General features: G+C 55.3%; 11 protein-coding genes across 11 annotated transcripts; 3 read left to right on the top strand and 8 right to left on the bottom strand.

Moving 5' to 3' along the window:
* Positions 1-1,497: 1,497 nt before the first annotated feature.
* Positions 1,498-2,425, bottom strand: PG985_011667 (acetyltransferase; the record flags this gene model as incomplete). Its single annotated transcript, XM_066831434.1, has 3 exons — positions 1,498-1,762; positions 1,872-2,225; positions 2,316-2,425. 3 exons carry the CDS (start codon positions 2,423-2,425, stop codon positions 1,498-1,500), a joined length of 729 nt encoding a protein of 242 aa, XP_066679484.1.
* A 466-nt stretch (positions 2,426-2,891) lies between these two features.
* PG985_011666 (LYR motif-containing protein 2) lies at positions 2,892-3,396 on the top strand (the record flags this gene model as incomplete). Its single annotated transcript, XM_066831433.1, has 3 exons — positions 2,892-3,029; positions 3,116-3,256; positions 3,322-3,396. 3 exons carry the CDS (start codon positions 2,892-2,894, stop codon positions 3,394-3,396), a joined length of 354 nt encoding a protein of 117 aa, XP_066679483.1.
* Positions 3,397-3,731: 335 nt separating this feature from the next.
* Positions 3,732-4,254, bottom strand: PG985_011665 (uncharacterized protein; the record flags this gene model as incomplete). Its single annotated transcript, XM_066831432.1, has 2 exons — positions 3,732-3,821; positions 3,952-4,254. 2 exons carry the CDS (start codon positions 4,252-4,254, stop codon positions 3,732-3,734), a joined length of 393 nt encoding a protein of 130 aa, XP_066679482.1.
* An 812-nt stretch (positions 4,255-5,066) lies between these two features.
* Positions 5,067-5,333, bottom strand: PG985_011664 (uncharacterized protein; the record flags this gene model as incomplete). Its single annotated transcript, XM_066831431.1, has 1 exon — positions 5,067-5,333. The coding sequence occupies one exon, from the start codon at positions 5,331-5,333 to the stop codon at positions 5,067-5,069; it is 267 nt and encodes an 88-aa protein (XP_066679481.1).
* Positions 5,334-5,453: 120 nt separating this feature from the next.
* On the bottom strand, positions 5,454-8,348 carry PG985_011663 (E3 ubiquitin-protein ligase HERC2; the record flags this gene model as incomplete). The annotated part of the gene is made up of 1 exon (XM_066831430.1): positions 5,454-8,348. The coding sequence occupies one exon, from the start codon at positions 8,346-8,348 to the stop codon at positions 5,454-5,456; it is 2,895 nt and encodes a 964-aa protein (XP_066679480.1).
* Positions 8,349-9,063: 715 nt separating this feature from the next.
* Positions 9,064-9,725, bottom strand: PG985_011662 (uncharacterized protein; the record flags this gene model as incomplete). The annotated part of the gene is made up of 2 exons (XM_066831429.1): positions 9,064-9,368; positions 9,710-9,725. 2 exons carry the CDS (start codon positions 9,723-9,725, stop codon positions 9,064-9,066), a joined length of 321 nt encoding a protein of 106 aa, XP_066679479.1.
* Positions 9,726-11,131: 1,406 nt separating this feature from the next.
* Positions 11,132-12,068, top strand: PG985_011661 (uncharacterized protein; the record flags this gene model as incomplete). The annotated part of the gene is made up of 2 exons (XM_066831428.1): positions 11,132-11,380; positions 11,451-12,068. 2 exons carry the CDS (start codon positions 11,132-11,134, stop codon positions 12,066-12,068), a joined length of 867 nt encoding a protein of 288 aa, XP_066679478.1.
* Positions 12,069-12,405: 337 nt separating this feature from the next.
* PG985_011660 (uncharacterized protein) lies at positions 12,406-13,304 on the bottom strand (the record flags this gene model as incomplete). Its single annotated transcript, XM_066831427.1, is given in 2 exon segments — positions 12,406-13,036; positions 13,054-13,304. The coding sequence occupies 2 exon segments, from the start codon at positions 13,302-13,304 to the stop codon at positions 12,406-12,408; spliced, it is 882 nt and encodes a 293-aa protein (XP_066679477.1).
* Positions 13,305-13,851: 547 nt separating this feature from the next.
* On the top strand, positions 13,852-14,445 carry PG985_011659 (uncharacterized protein; the record flags this gene model as incomplete). Its single annotated transcript, XM_066831426.1, has 1 exon — positions 13,852-14,445. The coding sequence occupies one exon, from the start codon at positions 13,852-13,854 to the stop codon at positions 14,443-14,445; it is 594 nt and encodes a 197-aa protein (XP_066679476.1).
* A 982-nt stretch (positions 14,446-15,427) lies between these two features.
* Positions 15,428-16,662, bottom strand: PG985_011658 (uncharacterized protein; the record flags this gene model as incomplete). Its single annotated transcript, XM_066831425.1, has 3 exons — positions 15,428-16,369; positions 16,424-16,564; positions 16,651-16,662. The coding sequence occupies 3 exons, from the start codon at positions 16,660-16,662 to the stop codon at positions 15,428-15,430; spliced, it is 1,095 nt and encodes a 364-aa protein (XP_066679475.1).
* Positions 16,663-17,720: 1,058 nt separating this feature from the next.
* PG985_011657 (ral2) lies at positions 17,721-21,044 on the bottom strand (the record flags this gene model as incomplete). Its single annotated transcript, XM_066831424.1, has 1 exon — positions 17,721-21,044. One exon carries the CDS (start codon positions 21,042-21,044, stop codon positions 17,721-17,723), a length of 3,324 nt encoding a protein of 1,107 aa, XP_066679474.1.
* Between the last annotated feature and the right edge of the window lie 4,003 nt (positions 21,045-25,047).

Below are 25,047 nucleotides of genomic sequence, written 5' to 3'. Positions count from 1 at the left end.
GCCAAAGTATTCCATTGTCATACCTAGCCGAGCCCACGAGCTTCTTAGTCGGGCTGTGGAGATGAAGTGGAACACAGCTATGTACACGGTCAATGCCGTGACTATACTGTTGATGCGACTCTCATGGTACTGCTCATGGCAGAGCTGTCTAGGTTACCCTGTCTCGACAGCAAGGGTCCAGGTATCCCAGTACTTCGATAACGGCTTGTGTCACGCTGTCCATCGGAGAACAACCATTGAGTGATTGGAGTGGTTGAAGCATCTCCCAGAACCACAGCTCGTATGGTTATCGATGACGGCGTTGGCTGCGTTGATCTTCTGCTGGTTTCTTCACTTCGCGTATGAGGTGATCCCAAGTTCCCAACATGCGATGAGGGACGCCGTCTAGCCCAGACTAGCCAAAAGTCAAAGGGTCAAGACGCAAGCCATTGCGGCCCATGAAAGGAAGAGTTGACGATCGGTGCCCATTGTGTGAGTTGTACATGAGAAACTATCGATGCTGACAGGAGGCACAGCAAGGACATGCATGGTGCCTTCCCTCGTCTTTTTAGGTTAGGTGGTGGTCGATCTGCATTGGCTCGCATTGGCGACTTGCAGGACCCCTCGACCCCCAGCGAATATCCCGCCCAAAACCGCCGTCGAATCAGGGACCTGGTGAGACCCGACGCTGAGGCTGAGTGGTGGCTGCTGCAGGACGAACAACGCAAAAACGCCCCCGCTGCGCTTTCTAAGTAAGCAGCCGTAGGGGACCATTTGATAGCGCCAATTCAATTTGTCCTAGCCCCAGGAGCCGACTCGTTTTAGCGTCCTAGGGCTGATGAAAGCAATTTGTTTGTTCCTAATTTAGCTGACCCTTCTTTTCATTTTAGGGGGGCCGAGTGGAAGCGAAGCCAAGGAGCGCAACAGGGAAAACGTTTTGGTGTTTGAACCGCACATTTTGCATCTGAAATATCGTTGGAGAGATAAAATAGCTTTGGACAATGCTGTTACTGCCTTGAAATTCCCGGCAAGACTTACCGGCTTACTCAAACATGCATATCGATATATGCAGGCAGATGACGCTGCCTGGGAGATCTGCGCCAAGAAGCCCGCCCGAGATGACATGGCGTCTGAGTCCGATCCCACATGAGCTGCGAAATTAGGACGTGCATCCGCTTTCCGCTTTCTGCTCTTCGCTTGAATAACCTCTGGATCACAGAAACCCATGTTGATTGGATCTTGATCCTCTCTCGAAAGCCTGACAACGAGCAATGCAAACTCGTATGTATATAGACTGGCCATATATAAAGATTCAGGGCTTGGATATTCATGAGGTCTAGTTTCTACGCGAAGAAATCGCCCATAACGTGAAACCGCCGGCATCCAGTCACTCCCTCCCGTCATTTGTCCGACAACCTAAGTATTCTATATATACAAAGGCTAACCAATATCGAGGTCGCCTGCCATGCCACGTTCGCCAAAATCGAATACAGGAGAGCAGCAGAGTTATACGCTGCGTCACGACGACGATGACGATGATGCTGCCGCATCTGCCTCGTTGACGATGCTCTTGCTCATGATCATGTAGTCGGGCACGAAGACCTTGCCGAACCGGAGCTTCCGCGGCTCCGGCGACATCTCGTCCCTCTCGAAGCCCAGCTTGCGGTAGAAGGCGAGGGCGCGCTCGTTGCTCAGGAAGCACGTCAGCATCACCTTCTCGACCGTCGGCGTGTGGCGGGCCACCTGCTCGTGGTATCCGAGGAGCTGCCGGCCCAGCCCGGTTCTGTGTAAACGTTCTTCTTGTTAATATCATGTAGCGTTGTTGGGGGATTTTACCTTTTTTCTTATGGTAAAAAAATGAACAAAAAGGAAAGGGGGGGAAACAAACGTACCCTTGCAGATCCGGCTTGAGATGGATCTCGTAGCAGTAGACGACCGGCTGTCCTTCCTCGTACGTCGGCATGAGCGAGGTGAAGCCGCGGATCTCCCCCTCGCCCGCACCCGCTCTCTCGCCCTCCCGGTTCCGGCGGCGGACCAGGATGTACCGGAGCTCAGGCGACCGCATCTCGGCCCGCTTCTGGGCCGGCTTCCAGCCCATGGACGAGGGTTCGTAGTCGCCGCGGCTGGTCTCCTCGACGAGCTCGAAGCAGGCCGTCAGGTCCGCCTCGCTCAGCCGGCCGGCTCCGACCAGGCTGAGCGCGTAGGCGTCTTGCGTCTTGGGGTGCGTCCAGGTGTTCCAGTCTGGGCTGTGTCGGTGGTGTTAGTGCCAATGATGCATGGTGATATCTTGCAAGCAAGGGGTGGTTTGGTAGTGGTGTGTTTTCATAAAAGATTACCTGGGACGGAGATGGTCTGCAACGAACTGCGAATCGTCTTTTCTATTTACCAGCTCGATGGGGGTGGGCGTGCCACGCTTGCGCTTCTGTCTCGTACTGGTAGTCGCCATAGCTGTTGGCTTTTATGTAGGTGCACCGACTCCCCTTGTTGCTGCAGGTTACCTCTTGTAATGGGTTTCGGTAATGCGCGGCGACTTGCAGACGTGATTGATCCCTTGGTTTCAGAAGGCACGCCCACGGGTATATAAGAAAAACACAATCACTACTTCTAATACTGGAAAAATAAGACCAGTGTCATGAAGATCAGAATGGCTGCTGTTCTCTCTCACCGTATGCAGAAGCGCATCGAGCATGATGTCCCCACCCCAGTAGGTGCATAACCCCCACGTTTAGCTCTTTCCGAAGCTCCAGTTTCTTTTTGGCATCTGCATGGATAGAATTTGGCATCTCGAATCTCAAGTCGTCCGTCGTCATCAACGCAGATCATTGGTACACTTTTCCCCATGTTCAGCTTGTAAAAGTATCTTGGTAGAGAAGTCCGATGCCTTGAGTGATTCATTCAACTTCGCATTGGATATGCGCTTCATGACGGCGAGCCGGGTCGCCTCCGTGGCAGGACGGTTGTCCCTGCGTGGAATCCGGAGCTATGCGACCGAGGCGTCTCGTCGTGGGGGCAGTGGTGGTCGCCTCGGCGCAACCCTGAGCTTGGAACACGTACGTATAATGCAATGAATCTACGTAATAGTTGGCCAAGGCTAGCGATCCTCCTTATACTAAGTAAATCATATCTCTACATCTAGTTTCTCCAAAGATCAAAAGTCCTGGCTCTATACCGAACCATCCTCCGAGGCACAGGTCATATCCAAGACGCAACGACTAGGAACGAAACACGCGGCTTTGCGCGAGCCGAGTTCGAGAGGCATCGCGGCGTCACAGACTTGGTAAGCAAAATCCCGGTACCTAGAGCATTGCAATTAATGGCTGATTCTTGACTGTTGTCACATAGGGTCACATCAGATATCTCTTGTCCACTGGCAAGACCGAGTGGGAGACCATGGAGAGATATATTGGTGGAATGTAGATTTTGGATCAGAGTCTGAGCTGGGGTTGGCGCCTCCCATGCAGGAGAAAAATATACAAATATCACAGCTTCAAGCCCATCGTCATGTCTTTCTTTCGCTCAACGCCCAATGCTGCTCTATCCCCAGTGGCTGCTGCTGCTACTAGTATTGCCGTTCGCATCTAGCAAAGCGCCCCTGCTGCGTCTACCGTAAATGTACATGTTTCGTGATGCCTAACGTTACAACTTCGTCGGGGTGTAGTTCGTCCTTCTGAGGATTTCTGGAATTGGCCGTTTGGCGATGCTATCCACGCCCGAATCGCCTCGTTGATCGCCGCTCAATAAGGCCAACCAGTTTAGCCTTGTCGCTGCTTGTGTCGCGGGTTCGCGCTGCAGATGATGTATAGGTATCCTCGGTGCCTCTTGTTCGCCTTCCTTCGTACCACCTGTAGTAGAAGCAACATTTGTTAGCCCTGGCCATTCGGGTTTGCATTTTCTGAGGGAACTTGATGATCTATCCTCGCGAGAAGAACCCCGCGAGCAAATACCCCGTGGATCACCTCCATCGTGACGTACCTTGCAGTGTTCGCATCGCTTCTTGACCGAACTATGCACCTTCATCCCCCGCGTCTGCTGCTGTATCGTAGGCTGAAGCGCCTTAGCCGCCGTCGTCGTCGCCGACACGACCGTAGGCCGCGAGGCAGTCCGCACGACAGCGTGGGAGAGGCAGCGCATCGGCTGCTTGGCGGCGGCAGCAGCAGACGTCGTCGCACGGAAGCCGGCGGGTCTCGAGGAGGCGAGGGTCATGGCCCGCATGGAGGAGGAGAGGAGCGACATGGCCGCGGTGGTCTTGGACCGGGCGATCGACGGGTTACACATGGTCGGTCGTTCGTTGGGCGAATTGGGAGTTGCTGGGCCGTCGTCGGGGCGTGGTCGAATTGATTTCGATCAATTGATCCCCAAAGTCTGAGAGAGAGGTTCCCGGCATGGGCCGAATTGAGCTGGCCGGAAAAACTAGGCTCCCCGATAAGCTGGCTTCTCGACCCGCGATATGCACCTAACCCGAAACCCGCTTTACCCCGGAGCCGGGGTCGTTTCTCTGAAGAGCAACTTCAAGGGACTTGGCTCATTTACCTATTCGATGGTGACTGCAGATAAGTCCTGAGATGGCATTTTACACATTTTGAGGGAGGACACGAATCACATATCTGCGAAACACAATTAGGGAAATGATGACATGCAAAGTGAAATACCACTAGCTAGAATGCGTATCAATGCCTACCCAGCAAGCGACTGCAAGAATTAACCGCCTGGATTGTTCCACTTGCTCCAGGGCACAGCAGTGAAACAAACGAATACTGCTGTAATTAGATTTCATAGAACCGCTTCTTCTTGGGGAGACCGGTTCCTTCAACGGCCAAGCTCTCTATGACAGGCCGCTATAGGTCTGGTATAATCCATCCTAATCCTACACAATAATCAACATTCGCTCCAGCTTCTTCTCCTTCTTCTCTATTCATCCTTGGTATCTTTTCTTTCCCAAAGGTTCATCATAAGGGATCTCCATAGGGTCTTATTGTTCGTCTGAACGGTCAGTCTCTTGGAGCTGGCTCAATGGACTCAGTCTCGTCCACAGTCTGGTCAAGTTCCTCCGCCGCTCGTTCGCCTTCTGTAGTTAGCTCAGGCCTGTGCTAAGACGAGGGCCGCGGCCAGGAACGGGAATCCTCGAATACGGCCTCTATATCCTCCATCTCTTCCAAGGTCTCAAAATGGCTGTAGGGGTCCTCATCGGACACTGGCGCAACCTCACCCCCAAGCATGGCCTGGCGAGCTTCCTCGGCCGCTTGTATGATTTCTGTGAACCCAGGCCGGACCGGGGAGCGGAACCGAGACCGAGCCTCGGTCTGAGGACCCCCGACAATACCCCGCAACTCCCTCATCACGCTCGCCTCGTCCATCGTCGGCTCACCCCGCATCATCGCCTCCATGAGGCCCAAGGGCACGGCATCGTCCTCGCCGGACCCGCGGCAGCTGCGACAGGGCTCGTCGGGCGCTTTGAAATATGGCGGCACCCTCCTCTAGGGGATGCAGAAATCGATCCAGCTGCCCAGGTAGTCCAGCCGGTTGCGCGTGGTGTCCTGGAACTCGTGCTCGCGGTAGATGTCCTCAAACTCCCGGAAGCTGAGCTTGCCCCAGCCCCCGCGCGTCTTGGCCTCCTCCTCCGCCACGTCCAGCCGCTTCCATGTCTCGAGCGTGGCGTGCGTGATGTGGAAGTTGTCCTCCTTGTCTTGGTGCTTGCCGTCGATCTTGTTGTTATTCTTGCTGTCAGCAGGGTCGCGGTTCTCTTCTTCCTCTTCCGACCACCCCTGTGCGTTGCTGCTGTCATCATTTGCGCCGCGGGAGATGTGTGCTTGTTCCAGAGAGGATGAGTTGGATGGAGTGACAGTTTCGACAGGGGAGACTTCCTGGCTGCGAAGTAGCTCCGCTGCATCATTGGGGCGGAATTGGGGCATAGTCGGATCACGGTAGATTTCCACCTGCTGTACAAATGTCTCCTGAGTGGGTGTAGGATCAGACTGGTGTTCCGTAGTGGTCTGGGCATCGACATCGCCGTTGGGTGCATTTCCCTCTTCGGGTCCGGTCTGGGGTGATTCGTTATGATCCGGAGCTGGTTCGACTGAATAGCCACTAACTTCCAGTAACTCTTCCAAGCTCTGCGGCTGGGTGGGTGGGCGTGCATCTGTTCCACCAGAAACAGTCTCATCATCCGGAGGCGTCGTGTTCGTGTCCACCTCCAGATTCTCAAAGAGGTGGCGATACTTGTTGCGCTCCGCACGGGTCTCCGCGCAACGAATCGCCAGATCCTCCGCCTTCTTGAAGATATCGTCCAGAAGCTCATTGAAAGCTTGTTGCGTCACCTGGTACAGAATCTCCTTGCCCGCATCCCGCTCGGCGTCGGGGATTTCCATGCCGCCCCATCTTTCCGGTACGCTGCGTGATGAGGTAGAGGGATTAGACCGGATATCAAAATCGTCGGTGTCCTCGGCAAAGCGAACCTTTGAGGAAGATCTGGAACGCGGGGAAGGAGCTGGCTGGGCAGACTTGGATGATTCACCAACGCCATTCAGACTTTCCAGCACGTCTTCATTCTCATTCCAGCCCTGCGGAGGAAGAGCGCCCTCCTCTACATCGAGGTAGAACTGACGCCGCTTCCATCGTTCAAGGAGCTGTCTCCTGGCCTGAACCCGGCGGCGCCTCTCGTTGCTCAGTCGTTGACTATTGGCCGAGCCAGTTGGATGCGGGACCCGAGTTATAGTAGCAGGTCGCCGACCGGTGCCGTTGATGTATCTGATAGAACCTCTGGAATCGCCAAAGCGGATCTCTGGCTCGGGTACTTCCGCATCACCATCAGGAGAGGAGTGGTCTTGGTCTTCGGAAGAGGCGCTGTCGTTGTCATTCACAGGTCGGTGGGCATGGTCGTCACGACTAATAGACGCGATAATATCGTTTAGCTGGCTGTAGTCACCATTGACCAAGGATTCGAGATCCACAATGTTCTGCGGTGGGCTAGAAATCCCAGACCAATACCGGGAATCGACATTACTGGAGCGCTGCGGGCGAGAAGATGAGCTGAAAGATTCGGTAAAGAAACTCTGGTTGGTATTGCGAGCGAATAGGCCATTAAGAATGTCTTCCCGGCTGGAGGTGTCGGGCTTGTCTTCGTTGATGACGCCAACTTTGCCATCATGTATGTCGACGTCGCCGTTCGAGCGGAACACCTTGCCTTCCATGGGTCGCGAGTGGTCAGCCGGTGGAACCCGGCCTTCCCTGCCAAACAGACTGCTCAGGGGAGCCCTGCTGTTGACCAGTTGCTGTACCTCGGTTGCTGCCATCATGTGGTCGTCCAGGCCTTCCAGAATATCACGGTGCATTTGCTTGTAGAGTACGTAGTAGGCTCGGAACATGCGGAGGAAGTCCTTTCGACTGACGAAACCGTCACCATCAATATCGTAACCCTCGAATGTTCTCTTGAGCTTGTCCTTGCGCTTCCGGTACGAGACACCGTGGAGGAATTCTTCAAACCCGATCAGGTCGTCCTTGTTGGTGTCGTAGAATGCAAACATGCGGTCGTGAATCAGATTAGGCGTGGTATGTTGGTAGCCGCCAGAAGGCACCAAGCAGCGTTCAAAAGTCTTGCGATCCATTGCGAGGCAAAGTCCAGTCGGGTCGTCTCTCCATTCCGTGTTGGCAATGAAAGTCCACTGTTCCCAGAAGGCGTCCAGCTCGACGCGCTCGAAGCCCGTCTCGTTGGCCCACTTGGCGAGCAGGTGGCGCGGCAAGTTACGGAGAGCGCTGTCTGGATCGCCGGGATACCAAGCGGGCTGAATCTGACGGGGGCCGAAGGGGGGTGCAGGAACCCTGACCTTGTAGAAGACGTGAGTTTTGATGTGAAGGCCTTGCGACTCGCAAACCTCACACAAGTCGAAGTCGGTACAATTGGCGCAGCGGTAGCGGATGCCCCGGATGGGAACCATACCGCAGCCGTTACATTGACATCCGCGATGGACATAGGCATTGCGGCGGGCATTGTCCTCAGAAACCCGGAACAGCAAGGTAACGATATTTTCGCCGGTTCGCTGTCGGGGGGCCTGGGAAGGGTCGTTGTACCAATCGTCGTCATTCAGAGGTCCCAGCAAGGGAAGGGTGGCATTGTTCGTGTCGGCATTCTCGTCTCCGTGGGCTTGGGCGTCAGACTCAGAGGAGTCGTCGGGGCGAAGAGAACGGCGACGGTTTCGACGGACGGCATTGCTTCGGTGCAAGCTAGTTGGTCCTTCCGCAGTAGTATCCGAGGCCTGCAAGTACTGGGAGATGCAGTAGTAGGAGATGGAGACAGCGGCGACGGCGGAAACGAAGGATATGGCAATCCTCGGTCGCATCAAGCTCGAGGCAGCTGCAGTTGATGTCGAAGACATGACGAAGCCGTGTTGACGCTCATAGCGACAAGGCCTGGCCTCGATAAACTACTTGGTAAGTAAGTTGCTTGGAGAGTCCTGCACAGCAGTGCTCCAGAATTGCTAAGTTGACCTGTCCGATGACATGGGCGTTCGATTCGGAAAAGGGAATCAACCGTACGTCTTCTTACTGCAATCTGGCTGCTCAAAATGGCTCGATTCCAAGGCGCGCGGGCGCATGCGAAAGCTGATGGTTGATTGGGATACTGAGAGCAAAGCGGTCGTGGGCGGCAAAATCGGAGCTCTCTCTTGTAAGTCACTGCTGCATCAGGTAGCTGCGTCATTGCCTCGCCAATGCAAATGCCCAATGCGGATGTCCCCGTCTTCGACATCTCACATCACCTGCAGTCAAGGATGATACATAATTTAATTCTCTGGCAAGAGTGCGAGGGATACTGCGTCAAGTTTACTATCTGTTTGGCCTCATGCAACGACAATATGCAATCATCATGATCCCTCATTTGCTCTGTTCTGCCATAAAATAGATTACCTACACAGGCATATGCTGATTGAACACCTTGGTGGCCAAGCCAGAGAACGTGTGAGGCATTCCCTTCTTAGGCATCCTCCGGTCTTCTATCAACGCCGTAACGTCCTTGGTCTCTCCTCCCGATGTCTAAATCTCACTATCGTTCCCAAACTCGACTCCCTGATATTACACTCTGAGCCCAGCTCTTCACCCCTCGCTTACTGTGAAGTTCGTAGGGCCAATGTAGACCTGCACTTCGCCAGTCGGCGAGTCCTGATTGATCCAGGCGATCTGATCGGGTGGGATCTTGTGAGTGCCATTGGTGAAGGAGCTCGGCCCAGTCTGGTACGAGAGCCGCAGCTCGGCTCCGCCGTCGCTGGTCGTGGTCAAGTTGAACGCCGTTCTGTAATCGCTGCAGGTTGTCCATGGAATCGTGGGGAAGACTTGGTAGCTCGGCACATCGGCATGGCATGTGGAGGGACTCGAATCTTCCGAGAAGCCAAAGAGCAGGTCTGCACTACACTCCGATATTAGTCAGTTCGCCCCGTGTTTTGTGACAAGCGAGCAACCGCATACTACGCATCACCCGAGTGAGGAAGCGACCCTGCGATGAAATTCTGTACTTGGAATGAGGATTGTCCATATTTCTGGGCTGCAATGGCCCTGAAGAGGATGGGCAAGAGATGGGCGGCGAACTTCATTCTCGAAAATAGCTGGCTGCTGGCTTAGAGAACGGAAGCTGTGAGAACGCGATTGTATGAAGGAAAGAAGGCAATGGCTACAGGCAAGATTGCTTGTTCATATAAGCCAACGTCCAAAAGGCGAATCGCTGAGGTTAGACATACTTACTTACATGAGACGTTGTACATCGGCTCGTTACAATCTTGTTCTATATCACTTACCGATCCAAGGATCAATATGTAACAATACGATGTCCCCTGGCCTCTCCCAGCCTTACACGAGCAATAACGATAAGCGAAGGGTCTAATCGTATCGCACAAGGAAACATCACACAAGCCAGAATCAACCCACAAGAGGGAACTCAGCTAATAATGTCGGCCGGCATGCCATGGCCACCCAAGACCAAGGGGCACATATACCGCCGCGTCTCCCGGGTCTCTGTCAGCCGGCCATTGATGGTAGTTCGGAGGTGTGGATGCTGCGGGAGGGGCCGAAGGTGCTCGGGAGTGGTTAGTGGAGTTTCGGTCTACTGTCTGGCATGCTGCAACCAAACAGGATGTCTCATCCCGTACGCAATAACTCGGTTCGTCACTTCGCTCACATGGCAGCAATCGTAAACGATTGACATACAGTCGATCTACAAAGTATACACGGCTGGTCACCATACGAATGTCCGTTGGACAATTTCTCGTATCGCAGCAAGACAACGCCTACGCGGTCACGAACCTGACGAAGCTGGATTGCGTGTCGCACTTATGGACGTACAGTAATGGGCAGTTGCTAAAGTTAGCCTCCAATCCTTTTGCCTGGTGGTTGGCAACCGAGCCACTGCCAAGGCCTCAACTGCCGCCACTAACCCAAGTCGGGGAGATGATCGGTTCTGGCGACATGCCATGCCAACAAAAGTTCATGTCACGACTGTTGAATTCGGGTTTGGGTAATCTGTACGTTTGCTACACACTTGACACATTGAATACATGTTTCTGTTACTAGATATACACACGCATGTTGGGTTAATGTGATTGCATGGTGCGGGTGTGAAGAATGATGTAATGTCGTAGGAGTAGATTCATGGGTAAGGTTACTCAGGATTTAGCAGGCCCTGGAGGTTGCATTGCCCAGCGTCTAATGACAGGGCGCAGTCAAAACAAAACCGCTGTATCCCAGACGATCAGCTGCAGAGGAGCCACCGCCCCGATGACCTTGCGTGTTTCAGCGCCTTTTGCCAACCCATTCAGCCAAGAGAAGCATGGCCATCGATGCAAAAAGGGTGGCTGTCCATTGTCCTGTCCACGTCAGCCCACCCCGGCCAGCCATTTTCTTGGGCCCTCCATGCCGCATTGCCGACCCTGGGAATGAATCAAGAACCCTTCGATCGTCAGTCAACCTCACAATCAAATTCATTCAACTTTTTCTTCATCTCCTTCAAAGCCGACCTATTGAACAAACCTAATACACATTCGTTTTCCTCTGGTTTTTACTAATACCGACCGACACTCGCCCCGCCATCAGGTTGGGTTGACTGAGTAACAAATTGATTTGTACCACAACAAAACAAACCCGTCCCGCCTAAACAGAGAGAGATAACCAAATAATGGCACCGCTTATCGTCAAACCCGGCAGCCTCCCAGTGGATCAGCTGGTCCGAACCGCCAGAGCCGCCGTGGCAGCAGCCGGCCCCGGGGTCGCTCACCTCGCCTCCCGCGACGTCCTGTACCGCCGGGACCTGGCCGTCACCAGCGATGCCCAGAAGGTCACCCTCGGCGTCATCGCCGCCTACGTCGTCGCCATTGCTCTCTTGTGGAATCTGCCATATATCCGATGGAGTCTCTGGCCCTTCAAAGTATGTTTGTTATTGCTTCACCTTTATACAAACCTCTTTGCTCATGACACTAACGATATCCTTCTCATAGATGCTGGTCATCGCGTTCCATGAGTTCGGCCACGCCATCACCGCCGTCCTCACCGGCGGCCACGTCAAGTCTATCTCGCTCGACCCGCGCGAGGGCGGCGTCACCCACATGGTCGGCGGCCGGAGCGCCATCACACTGCCGGCGGGCTACCTGGGCTCGTCCCTGATCGGCGCCCTGCTCATCTTCTGCGGCTTCGACATCGTCGCCAGCAAGATCGCCAGCATGGTCCTGGCCGTCTGCTTCCTGCTGACCCTCTGGTGGGGCAAGCGCGACTGGCTGACCATCCTGACCGTCCTGCTGGCTGTCGGCCTGCTCGTCGCCTGCTGGTTCATCGTGCACGCCGAGCCCCTGCGCTTCGTCGTCCTCTTCATCGGCGTCATGTCGAGCCTGTATTCTGTCTGGGACATCTGCGACGACCTCATCCTCCGCAAGGTCAACAGCTCCGACGCCAGCGTCTTCGCCCAGCGCTACGGCGGCTCCTCCCAGTGCTGGGGCGTCATCTGGTCCATTATCTCCATCATCTTCATGGCCGCCGGCATCGTCGCCGGCATCGCCGCCTTCCCCCAGTCCTTTGCCCAGCAAGAGGAAGATTCGAAGCACTTCTTGCCCACTCGTTAAAAAAAAGGGAAGAAATAGGAAATAGTACCATGTCTTGACGAATCACGACGTTTCCCTAATAATAGATAGATACCCTACTTTAATTACATTGCTTGTTCACACTACATTCTTTCGCACGATGTGGCTCCGGTCCCTCAAGTTTCCTTTGGTGGCGATACGCGATATCGGTCCCTATTCAGCCATCGGGTAGAGTAAAAGTGCCCAAGATCTCACGCCTTGGCCCTAATCAGAGTGGCCTTGATGGATCGTGTTCTCCTTGCTAGCTAGTAGGGGTGTATTAGTGGAAGACCAAGGTTGCGCGAGCAGCGCGTCGCCGAATTTTGTCGCCTGCCCATCATTAATACCGTCGGTGATAGTACGGGCCCTGATTCGGGTCCTGATACGGGTCATAATACGGGCTTTGGTACGGCTGCTCTTGCTGCTGGTCCGGTGGCGGGCTGGGGTCGTCGAGTTGATAACCGCTCGGTCCGCCGCCCTGGCCTGGGTAGATACCCATGCCCGCCAACGCATCGTTCGCCTGCCTCGCCCGGGACCGGTCAATCGCCTGCCTGACCGCCTCCTCCTCTTCTCTCGCCTCCCTTTCTTCTCTCGCCTCCCTTTGGCGCCTCACCTCCTGCCGGTTCCACCCCGACGGCGCGCTCCACCGGTCCAGCTCCTCGTTGCCCCAGTAGTCCTGCCGCCGCGTGGCTGCGTCCACTACGTCCTCGCCCGCGGGGCCGCCTTCGTCCCCGGGCTCGTCCTCAGGCCGGGCGGGCTCGCGGTAGTCGTAGGTGAATCGGCCATCCGCGTCCTCGGAGCCGCCGCGGTAGTGGCCAAAGGCGCGGACCCGCCCCGGCCCCGCGGGGTGCGCCCGGGCGAGGAGTCCCGGGCCTCGCCGCGGAGCGTGTAGCGGTCGACGTCGCCCGGGAGCATGGGGCGCCCGTCGACGCCGAGCTGAGTCGACTCCGTCTCGGTGGCCACGTGCCGGCCTGCCCGGCTGAAGTACCGGGTCCCGAGGGCGTGGTTCTCGCGCATGGCCTCGTCTATGTCGGCCTGGTCCTGCGAGTCCGAGTTCGAATCCTCGTATAAGCCCGTGTAGCTGGGGGCTGGTGCCGTACTGTAGTAGCTGCTCGTCGGGGGCGGCCCACGGGTTGGGGGGTAATAGTCGTCGTTATCGCCGCCTCCTGCCGGATAGTCCCGGCCGTAGCCACCCCAGTGGCTACTTCCGGCACCTGATGTTGGAGGCCCATAAGACATCTTGAGTTTGGTACGTCTGTCGTTTCTAGCTTTGCCTAATAGTTAGTTCGTATCCGTGGTTGATCTTACCGATGCTTGATTATCTGGTTACTTTCTGTTGTGCTCTGGTGGTTTTGTTCCTTTTGCTTTGAGGATTCCTGGCTCGCTGAGCTGCGGCTCTCGAGATTTTATATCCCGGGTTGACCATGTTAAGTTAATGATCATAAATTCCTGATACGCAGCATCGTCGAGATGTGCACCCCAGACGCATCATGATCTCTGTGTCTCCTTGGAACATGATATACAATACTGAGTCACTCTGTTCACCACGGACCGCTCGCTCACTTGTTCCTCGTCCACTCATACACGCTACATGTATCTAGTTCAATTACGACTTATTACTGCATAGTGCTGCATAATCCAGACTTGACCTACCTCTCCCGGATACCCCTACAATATCCGGCCACTTTGCTCATCCACTCCGACTCTGCTTTTTCTTCCCCTTCTTCTTCTCCTTGTTCTTGGTAGCATACTTCTGCCCCATCCTCGACCACCCCCGCGGCGCCGTATGCCGATCGAGTTCCTCGTCGGCCCAGGTGTCGGTCCGCCGGACCTGGTTGTCCACCGCGGCCCCCATGTCCTCGCCCCCGTCGTGGGTGCGGTAGTCCCACGCGGTCGTGCCGTAGGCCTCCTCGTGGCCCGCCTAATGGGCCCAGCCGACGAGGGGCGCGACGCCGCCGCCGCCCTCGGGCTGGAAGTGGCAGTAGTAGTTTTTCAGGTGGCGGCCCGGGCCGGGCGAGATGTCCCTCGTCTGGGCCGTGTACGTCGTATCCAGACCGGCGGAGCCCGGCAGCTTGGGGAGCCCGTCGAGCGGCGGGTCCAGGTCTTCCGTCTCGGTGGCGATGGGTCTACCTCTTCTGCTGAAGTAGGTCACCGAGTTGCTGCGGTTGGTGTGGCAGTAACAGTCCGACATATCTGGTGCCTTGTCGCCGCTCCCGCCGACGGCTCCCTCGGCTTGCTGGCTGAAAGGGCTGTCGCTATAACTGTAACTATCAATACTCATGGCAGTAAAGACCGACGCTGCTCTGCTTTCATCACTTTCGCCGATCAGATAGTCTCCGCTACCTGGCCGAAAGGGGCCATAGTTTCCTTCGTGACTTGAGGCCTGGTAGCAGTAGCTCGGTTCCTCGTGTTGCTTGGACCCCTTTGGGAGTTCCAGGTCCTTTGGGTTGACAGTGTGTCTACCCATATTGGATACGATACCTCAATCTTATTTAGTTAGTATTTTGTATGTGTGGTGTGCAGATGTTGCTTCTGTTACGCGGAATACGAAGAGGGTCGGTCATCTCATCGACGGCGGAATGCAGTACTTATAGACATTTCCTACGATATTGTTCAAGAAAGCCCTCTTTTTTGTCTTGCGTTTTCATATAATCCCATTCTTTATGCAATGATACTTCGTCGGTGTTTGCTACGTTGTGGGTCGTGGTTATCAACGAAGCGACTTGGCAGGGAAGTTCCATGGAGCTGAACTCCCCTTTTGTTTCCTTCTCGGTATACCTCCGTATTTCCTACACAACATATAATACATTCAATGGGTGTCACTTGAGAACATCGAGAACATCCTTTATCGGCAAGCTATCCACTGCGTATGGGTCCATTGTTGTTGTTACGAGGGCCGGCGAATATGACCACCTTGAGACTGGCTATCTCAGGGGTTAACAATCTCCCTTTGAAGGAAATCCACGAACCACTAAAGCATTCGTTGTACAAGGACGGACGGCTCTCTACGAGTGAGTTCGAATGAGAAGGCAGGACAGGATGTTGCGCAAGTGCGTCACGTGCCTAGTTTCCCTAGCAGTCCACTCGTGTACGCCACATACAGGTTATTCCTATTTCTCCGAACGGTGTCCCCCACGTACACAAAGATCACAAGCCGAGATCGCATCGAAGCTGGGGATGATGGGCCCCGAGAGACTCGGGTTCTGTATCCAAAACCAGGCAAGCGTATATACAATGCATCGAAGCGATACTCGATCCCCGAGCGAAACCCATTCGCAAGACCAGAACTACAAAATGGGTGCAACAGGAACCGCTGCTGTCCTCCCTCACACCGTCTAACTCTACCTACCATAACCCCTCCCTCAACCCCGTCCACTCAACCTCTCCCCCGTCGCAATCCGCTCCTCCAGGATCCCGTGCAGCCACTCCGTCTTCTCCACGACGGGCGCATGCCCCATGCCCTCGACGATATGCCCCACCGCGGGCCGGAGGTACTCGATCAGCTTCTCGCCGTGCGGCACGGGAATCATGTCGTCCTCGACGCCGTGCACGACCAGGATCCTCTCGCGCCCGACGCGGTCCGCCAGCTCTTTCAGTTGTTTGGGCGACTTCCAGTGGAAGCCCGCCGCCACCAGCTGCAGCAGGAAGCCCTTCTTGGTGTACCCCTCGGCGTCGCGCGACTTGTGGATCTCCTGCGCCGCGAAGCGCTCGTAGTTGGTGGCGAAGCGGCCGTAGTTGGCCGGGCACAACGGGTCCCCCTTCTCGAGGTTGCCGTTGCCGAGCACGGGGTCGTGCGGCGGCGGCTGCCGGGGCGGGCGGATGCGCGGCGTCGTGTTGACGTCGGGGACGCGGCACTCGTCGGGCTCGTCGAGCCAGTCGCGCGCGAAAATCTTGGAGGCCGCGAAGGTGACGGTGCGCTCAAAGGACTTGGGCATCAGCATGGTGATGCGGCGCGACATGTCTTCCGCAAAGGACGTCGTGTTCTCGATGCGGGCCGCCGTGTTGAGCAGGTTCAGCGACGCGAGCCGGTCGGGCACCAGCATGGCCAGCTCCTGCGCGATCATGCCGCCCATGCTGATGCCGACGGTGTGCAGCTGGCGCTCCTGGGTCCAGCCCAGGTGGTCGACCACCTCGAGCACGTCGCGCGCCATCTCCGACGTCGAGTACCGCATAAACGGCTTGGACGAGTGCCCGCTGCCGCGGTTGTCCATGAGCAGCACGCTGTACTTGTCGCCCTGGTCGTGGCCAAAGTGCAGCGTTTGCCGCTGCCACGACCACTTCGGGAACCCCAGCCCGCAGATGAGCTAGAAGACGCCGTGAGTAAGCGACACACAACCGCCCTTGGATGAAAGACGTACGACTAGCTTAATGGGGCCATCGCCGTGGACCTCCCAGCAGATGTCAATCGGACCGCCGCGATCCGCCGCGACGGGCAAGAGACCGCTCTGGTGCGGCTCGAAATGCCACAGGGCGGTGGGAAAGGCCGGATTGGAGACGACCTCGGCCACGGACGGGAAAGGCGACCTGCGGCGAAGGGTTAGCCACAATGGTAAGTTCTTCTGATCGGGTTTCTTTCTTCGGGTACACGCTCCTTCATCTTCTTGTTTCTGCGGTAGAAAATGTTTGCTCACATCTTGAGATCGGTTGAGTTTGATCCTGCCGTCGCGAAAGAAGGATGGCGGGCAGCGTGTGTGCCACTACCCCTGCTGCTGCTGCTGCCAGGTTACAGGATGAGTGAGCTTTTGCCAAGATCAGCTAGCCCTCTCAAGGTGAGCAGTGACTGAGCTCTCTTACTGGCTGGTGGATCGACGGGATATATATCGCCAGGAGGGAAAACGCCGGTTTAGTCGCGGATCGGTCAATTCTCATGACCGACAAGTGCATGCAAGTTTGGATCTTCTTTTCTTTAGAGCTGAACTGGACGAGGCGCAGGTGTGCTTGCTCACTCAAACCCTGTATGGCTAGGTTTTTACATGTCTATTACATATTCGATTGAGGTGGGGTTGGGCGGTCGGGGGTATGACGAAGCCTGCTCATCCTGACTGGCTGGAGTCTCGCCAACATGGTTTCGGGTTAGATCACCTCGGCATCTCGTTCCTCGCCTTTCATGAAACCCCTGGAATGTTCAGACAAACGACTTTCGACAGGCCGAAAAGCATATAGGCGATATATTTGGAAGCCAACAAGCGAACCCTGGGGCTGACGAGAAACAGAGCATACTGACTAAGAATGGCCTGCTGAGCCACCAACTCACTCAGCAGATCAACGGAAAATCAAAATCACCATCATGAATCATTCCATGTTAGGTCAACCATCTAATCTTCTTCTGCTGCTGCTGCTACTACTGTTGCTGCTCTCTTCCTTGGGATATCTCGTCCATTCATACCAGAATACTCAATATATACAAAAATCGAATCCTCCATGTTGTGTACTCCCTCAAATGCCTGGGCCAGGTCATATCCCCAAACCCCCCAAAGTATATCGATTACAACTCCTGATGTGCTGTTGTTGGCTTTGTCATAACTCCGAGGCTATGTGAATCGTGCGTGTGAATCGTAGGTAGTCGCCTATATATGTGCAGTCGCAAACAATTCCGTCCTTAGTAACCCGCCTTCACCCTACCCAAGTCAAAGTACTCGGCCAAGGTAAGGTAGCTCAGGTGCTAGCAATGCCCAGACCGACGCGCTGCTGCCCTTGCCCATAGCCATCGACTCGGGATCCGTCGTTTTCTCGCTTGCGGTCTACCGTCTGCCGCATCCGACGACCCTCCATCAACCCGCGTAATCCACGTTTCTGCAGGCCAATGACGCTGCTCAGCTCGCCACTCCACACCTCGCGCACCGCGCCCCGTTCGCTATCTCCAACTTCGCTACTCCACTCGCTTCCGCTCACACTGGTTGCCGCGCTATGCTCTCCACTCCCGGGACGCGCACCTGCAACGCTCGTGTTGATCCGAAGTCCACCCATCTGGCTTCCCATCTCGTCACCGCCCGCACTAGAGTTCGAAATGGACATGGACCGGCCGTTGGGTTCGTTGCCGGCCAAAGAGGCGTCGGGGTGAACAAAGAAGTTGGGATTGAGCGTCCCGTCGATACCTCGCCCGCCGCCCGCAGCCATGGCTGTGGCGTTGAAGACTGCTGCCGCATTACGGGAGTCCAAAAGCGCATGTAGCCTTTCTACAACTGCCTCCAAAAGCCCGTCGATCTTGTAGGGTCGTGCAATCTGCAGCAGAGAACAAAGAATTTGGGGCGTGCAGAGCGGCGAAGAGGTCGCCGGAAGAGACGATGTGTAGAGGAAGTGCAGCAATGCTTGAATGGTCAAGTAAGTGTGCGGTAAATAGAGGCATCGTGGACGAGAGCTGGGGGGCAGAGAGGCGGGAGTAGGAGCGGCATTGATGGTGGTGAAGTCGGTCAGGCCGTTACCAGATATCGAAGTTGCTGCAGTACTTGGCGGCTTAGCTGAACCATTAGTGGATTGGTTCCCAAAGCTGCCGCTCAGCGAACTATCGGCCGTGCTCCGGTTTGACTGCGTATTGGACTGTGTGATGGTCATGACAGACATTCTCGCTCCGGCCGAGCTGGACAAGCCCGTCCTCAGCGTAGCCGAATCACTCCCATCTTGCGTGGCCGCGCCTTCGCGAAGCAGCTGCACAAAGTATGGGCCCCATCGGCGGCCCACGATTCGCGAATTGATCGGGATGCGTTCCCCGCCGATGCAAAGGATGTCCATGTCGGCCAGTTCCCGGAGTGCCATTGCCTTTTCACCAAGCTCCTCAGCAGCCCGCGAATGGAATCGGCCTCCTGCGGTCCAGCCTGCCTTTCGCGCTAGGCTTAGTCCTGGCATCATGTAAGGACTGCTCGCCGAGACGAACCCGGACATTGGTGAAACCTTTCGGGGGCTGTCGTAGAACCCAAATGCCTCCAGCTCAACCATGCATACGTTAGAGAAGTTTATCCGTCGGTGGTTGTAATCGTCCACCAGACTCCTCTTCCGGTTGCCCAAGATCACAAATGTGTTTCTCCTGTTCCACAACACGCCGCGGTTCCAGCTGCCTTGGCTGAAGATGCTGCCGCCAGCATCGATGCGGGCCCAGGTCAAGTTCTTGAGGTCCAGCGCCCACAGAGCATACTCTTGCTTCGAGCTTGTGAGGTATGTACCGCTGACAACGAAGTAGTGGTCAATGACTCCCCCGTTAGGGAAGCGAAGACCGGGAGGCGAGTATGCCCCCGACATTGGTCTCTCGGCCAGAGACCCGTCGGAACCGCGTATCTGGAGCTCCAGCTTCACATCGAGGAAGTTGTAGTTGGAGTAAATGAGCATGGATGACCCTGGCTCTCGGGCTTCCAGGCTGATTCCGGACTCCTGGCGCGGCGTAATGGCGCTGGCCTTGCCAAGCCTCGACGTAACCGAGGGTGGGAGTGGCGCTACCACACTACGATACGCACCACAGGACTTACCAAGCGGTTGCGTTGACGTCCACTTGAGACTACGTAGGTTGAAGACGCTTATTTGCTCAATGTAGTGGTTTTGACCGTCCTGGCCGCCCACTACAATCATCTCGGCGCCACCGGCTCCATCAATGTTGATGCCGATCCTGCCCTCGTTGGGGTTTCCCGTCGATGGATTGTGCTGTAAGGCTGACAAAGGCGCCTTGTGGGATGAAAATATGGCGGATGATGGTAGAATACAGGCGCAATGCGCGTATCGGCCTTGTGGCGCGTCTTGCGTGGGGATATATGTCCACTTCTTGGTCGGGGCATCATATATGTAGATATCTGACATTACAGTTACTTCAGGTTGTTGGTCCTGGCTGGTCGCGGCCGGCTGGTTGTTGACTGGTGACATGCCTCCGTAGCAGACCAGTTTGGTGTCTCCCAGGGCGCACATAGAATGGAAATAGCGCGGTGGCGGTACGTCGCCGTTGGTCTCGAGTTTGGTCCAATGGCGTCTGATAAGATCCAGTTCGTAAAGGTCGGCCGTGAGGGGTGCCGGCCGGCTGCGTGAAAGAATGCGTCCTCCAAAAACGTACAGCTTGTCTCCGAGAATCGTCGTTGTAGCTCCTACCAGCGGGTGTGGCTCCCTTCCGGTGGTCCGATGAACATTGCACATCAAACCCGAGAGATGGGTCGACGACGAGGAAGTGGAGGGTGTCCCTACCGCCTGGCCCACTGCCGGTGTCCGGTTGGCAGAAGCCGTAGGGGGGGAGGGCCCTGAGGACGAGTGTCCGTTGGCTATCTCCACAATGGAATCCTTATGTTGTTGGGATCGATCGTTCCTCGATATGCTCGCCACGCTGCTCACGCTGCCACTGGTCTCTCTGTCTCCCCCGCCACCGTACAGCTGGCCCATCGGATTGGATGTGCTGGAGTCCATCGTGCTGGTCCTGCTCCTGCTCTCTACGTCGGAGCCCAAGACCACCTGTATGTCCCCCTCGAGATCGCTATCAACTATCGAGTCCAAAGTTGTCGGCGGATTGTTCTGTGTCGAAGCCAGCGGCGTCGTCGGACTGTTTGCGTCGAGAACCGGTGGTGGTTCGGGAAGAGGCTTCTCGAGACTATTCTGCAAGCTTAGGTTGCGCGCATGGTGTGGTGTACTGCTACCACTCGGTGTACCACTTCGAGGAGGTAGTGGCGCAGACGTCGGCGGTGGGGTGTTGTTTTGGGTGTTGAAAGCCTTCAACGCCAGTCGGGACGGTGCCCTATTGATCTTGGCCTGTTCGTCTCTGCTGTCTCTCCTCTGCTCTTGGCTTTCTCTGGCCAGGGCTTCTTTGCTCGGATTGGCCTTCTTTCGGATTCCTCGGAGGGCTGCTCCAAATATGTCGGATTGGGATCTCGCCGGGGCTGCTGGCCGCGCAGGATTTGCTGAACTTGGCTCCGAGTCGGAAGCGGGAATGGCTGGTTCGAATTCCCAGGGACAGACTTCGTCGTCGACGACACCACCTGAGGCGAACCCCGATGTTAGTCCTTTCTTGTCCGCCATGGTGTTGCCCTTCCGCCGCAACGTAACGGCTCGTCACTCGCAAAACCAAAATGCAAGGAAGGGGAGAGAAAGAAGCCAAAGGCGAAGAAAGCAGGAAGAACGGGGAGGTGGAAGCAAGAGTGGTGGATAGGGTCTCTGGCCGGGAGCGACTAAACAGCGGAGGCCCCTCCGACTTAGGCCAAAAAGGGAAGCAATACTCTCGCGCGGGCTTCGGGCAAGGGCATGGGACAGGAAGAGAAGGCAGAAAAGAAGGGTGAAGAGGGAGAATAACGGTCGGTGCTACGTCAAGCGAGGGCTAGGACCGGGGAAAAGGGTCTGTCGTCACGTAGCAGCCGTCGGGACGAAACAGCACAAGATGGTCCGCCATGCGACAGCGCGCTACCAGTAAGTAGTGGCAGGTACAGTACACGTATGCAGGTGGTAGGTAGAGTGCGTGGTGGTATGTACAATACAAGCGTGCGTGTTGTGGATGGGGTCAAGACAGGGTGGTCAGGCCGGTTTGGGTAGGCATGAGAGCATCGGTGAGGGACAGAGCGACGAGAGACAGCGAGGATGAAGCGAAACGTGAGGGCGCGAACGGGGCAAGAGGTGCAGCCATGGGCAGACAGCGAACGGGGCGGTGGGAGCGAGAAAGTGCCGCTCCGCTCCCAGTCAGTCGGTGCTGGTGGCTACATGAATGTACATGTGGATTTTGGACGTACCTTGCTTGCAGCGGATGGGGATGGATGGGGGGAGAACGACGTTGTAATTTTAATTGCCAGGAAGTTCGTGGGAAGAGGGAGGTATGGTACCTCGTCCGGTAGTCCTCCGCGGATCGCCTCAAGGCCCTCCCCTGCCTTTCCTTGTTCCTTCCGGGCTAGGCTGAGATTCCCTTTTTCTTTTGGGCCTCGCTGATTTTATTTTGACCCCGTCCCACGGTCCTGGTCCAAGCAAGCTATTGACGGTTTCGACAAGTATGTACGTACAAATGAGGTGTGCCTCTGCTAGGCGTAGTAAGTCGAAAGAGGGGATCAGGATCAGGGATAGAATGATGCAGGATGGGTTGTCGCACAGACGCCCCGTCGCAGGCACACTCTTTCAGCTTAGGAAGCAGTAGTGGTAAGTGGTGGTTTCTGCAGGCACAAGCAAGCAAAAGCGGTCGAGCTGTGTCGTGGTTGGTGGTTGGAATAGACACGCGGGCACTCGGATGCGCCCAAGGGCAGGCAGGTGGGTTCTTCTTGGAGGGGCTATCACTGCCTGTCCGTCTGTCGTCTCGCTCTTTGTCGGCCGCCAAAACCAATCAGTCCGTGGGTTCCTGTGACAGAGAGACGGATTGACAAGCCGTCACACAAAACACTGGCACCAGAGCCAATGCGATGCCAAAAGTCGCCGGGCTTATTTGAGTTTAGCTTCCAAATTGACGTCTCGGGCTATTCTTTGGCAGTGCTGCCTGTCTGCCGGGGTGTCGGGATGGGGCCTGGCACCTGGTGATGGATGGACGGAGTGGAGATGTTCTCTTCGCTAGGTGGGCAAAATGGGCAAAATGGTCGAGTGTTCGCGCAGCCGTTTTTTCGGTGGGGAAAGGGGGAAGAACAAAAAGGCTGACATGGGCGACGCAATTGATCTGTTGGAGGAGGCAGGTCAATCAATTCAAAAATGGTGGGTTCGGATATGGAGCGCCGAATTGATCAAATTGATCAAATCAATCAATTGAACGGACGCTTTTTTTGGAAGTACCCTTTTGCTTTTTGGTCCCCCTTCTTCCAGTCTTGGAGGGGGTGGCTGGGACCCTTCGCCGTCGTCATTATCAGCCCTCTCACGTTTGGGGGTCGAAATGAAAATGTCTGATAATATCAAAAAAAGAAAGAGCCCATCATGCACAAGCTCGAAGTCGAAGCATTCATGGAATATTTGCCACGATGCTGCCACGCGGTCTTCGGGTCGTGTTTTGGCTAGCTGCTTGTAGCCTCAAAGACGAGCGTCGGATGAAATGAAGCTCGCGATACATGCTGTACTACGGCGGCGTGCAGGCTTGCATCCACTGTTGGATAAGCATACATGCCTAGCTGCGCGCTTTCTCTGTCCCACCTAACGCTTTTGGAAGTGTCGCCCCGAGATGTCTGTCCCGACGAGAACGCGCCGTGGTACGACTGCAATAGTTGTATTTTTCGACTCCGAGCCACCGGCCAGTGAGTGTGCTCCCTTGCAATTATTCTGGCAAAACGGTCGTCAGAATCGTGATAAGCACCGTTTGTGAGTCTTGGCAGGGGCCCTTGGGAAAACCCCCCCTGGCCGCAAGCCACTCAACACCCATGTTCGCGAGGCGAGCAAGTATCATCCGCTGTTTCCTCACAGCTGGTCCTCCTCCGGTTCATTGATGCAAGGTACCAGCCTAAATCACTCATGTACTGGCAGGTATCCATCCCTGCTTCGAAAAGTGGACGAGGGAGAGGTCTTGCTGGCTTTCCTTGTTTCGTTCACACCAAGAAGATAAAAGTGACTTGCCTCCAGCTCTCATGTAGAATTCTGCGCTGGGTTTCAGAGTCGATCAACATCGCGTTCTGTCGTAGTTTGGACGGGTCATCCCGTTCTGGTAACGAGTAACGCTCGCCTGAGTCGGATTCTCAGTCTCGCAGGCCCGATCGGCAGAGTGTAACCACTTCTACTGCCAACGAGCGCTTACATAGACACGACCGGGCTTGTTTAACCGCGGTAGGAAACCTCGCGTAAGAATCGCTTGGAGAGAGGGTATCATCGAGGCCTGCATGGTCTTGACAAACACACTGCATACATGGACGCAGCAAAGTTCAAGTACATACATGTGTACCGGACTATGTAGCCAAGATGTCGCAATGGGGGGTCACATACAAAACACATGGCTCCTCACCGCATTACATATGCACAGCTTTGCATGCGAAGAAGTACGAGCAGAAGTACGAGCAACGTAACCAGACACCAGGGTAGTGACTCGTGACCGCACATCATGGGTGGCTCTTTTGGTAGTTCGACACATGCTGTTCCCATTTGCTACCTTCCCATCTTGCTGGGCTCCTGGGGGTGCCGCCAGGCCGCTCGTGAGGGCCGCTATGCACCGTTTAGGCAATGTTCTAGAAATTCGGGCCGTTTCGCGACTGCGATGGCACACCTCCATCGATCGGCTTCTGGAAAGTCACGATGTTACTTTAGAAGTCTTTGCGAAAACGGAGAATGCCCGGCAACCGGCTTGCCCATTCGGCAATGGACGATACCATCTTGAAGAAGAAATGAAAAAGAATGGGAATCTGACGAACGAACAAGCCGTTCAACTTTGGACGATCATGTCTCGGGCAATAGAACCAGACAGTTTTTGACGAGCCTCTCGCGGTGCTGGCTGAAAGTCGTTTGTGGCCCTGTCGGTCTAGGAAGAGACGGATTCCTTCCGGTCAGCTCCAGACAGACTTCAGATGAATTGGAAATTCGCGAAACCCCCTGTCAACTCCCCACAATCCCCATCAACTTCCTGTGTTTAGGACTTAAGAAAAAGCGCCCTATTCCCTTTTCTGCGTCGTGTGCAGAATGCCTTGTCCCTGTCTGGACTACCTATGTCCTCGCTTGCTGTCGCTCTGAATCAAAAAGTCTCGCAATAACCGTGAAATATTAGCATATAGTTTGTCTCAAGGGGGAATACCATGATGGCATGATGGAGTTCTGATGGAGAGACAGCCTTTGAATCTATATAACACAGATATATAGGTATAGCAGTGAATATAACAGGGATTGGCATGTTGGTACTCGGAGGAATCGCAACCGCGCCCACAATCAATGCACCCTCTCTACCCTTATGTACATCGTCAGCCTGCCTGCCATCAACCAGATTCGGTTCGGCGTGGTCGGAACACACACCGAGAAGTTGGAACGCATTGCTACACCGAGAATATCCATTATATGATGCAATCTCGGTCGGCACATACCCAATGTGACCTCGCTTTTCCCCGACTCACACCTCACCGCGGCTGAATGGGCTAATTTGCGAGTATGGGTTTGT

The sequence above is a fragment of the Apiospora marii genome (genome assembly GCF_038362585.1).
Source record: "Apiospora marii strain CBS 49790 chromosome Unknown utg000009l_segment0_segment0, whole genome shotgun sequence".
NCBI classification, from domain to species: domain Eukaryota; kingdom Fungi; phylum Ascomycota; class Sordariomycetes; order Amphisphaeriales; family Apiosporaceae; genus Apiospora; species Apiospora marii.
The sequence above is the reverse complement of the archived record's forward strand: the minus strand, read 5'-3'. Positions and strand labels throughout refer to the sequence as shown.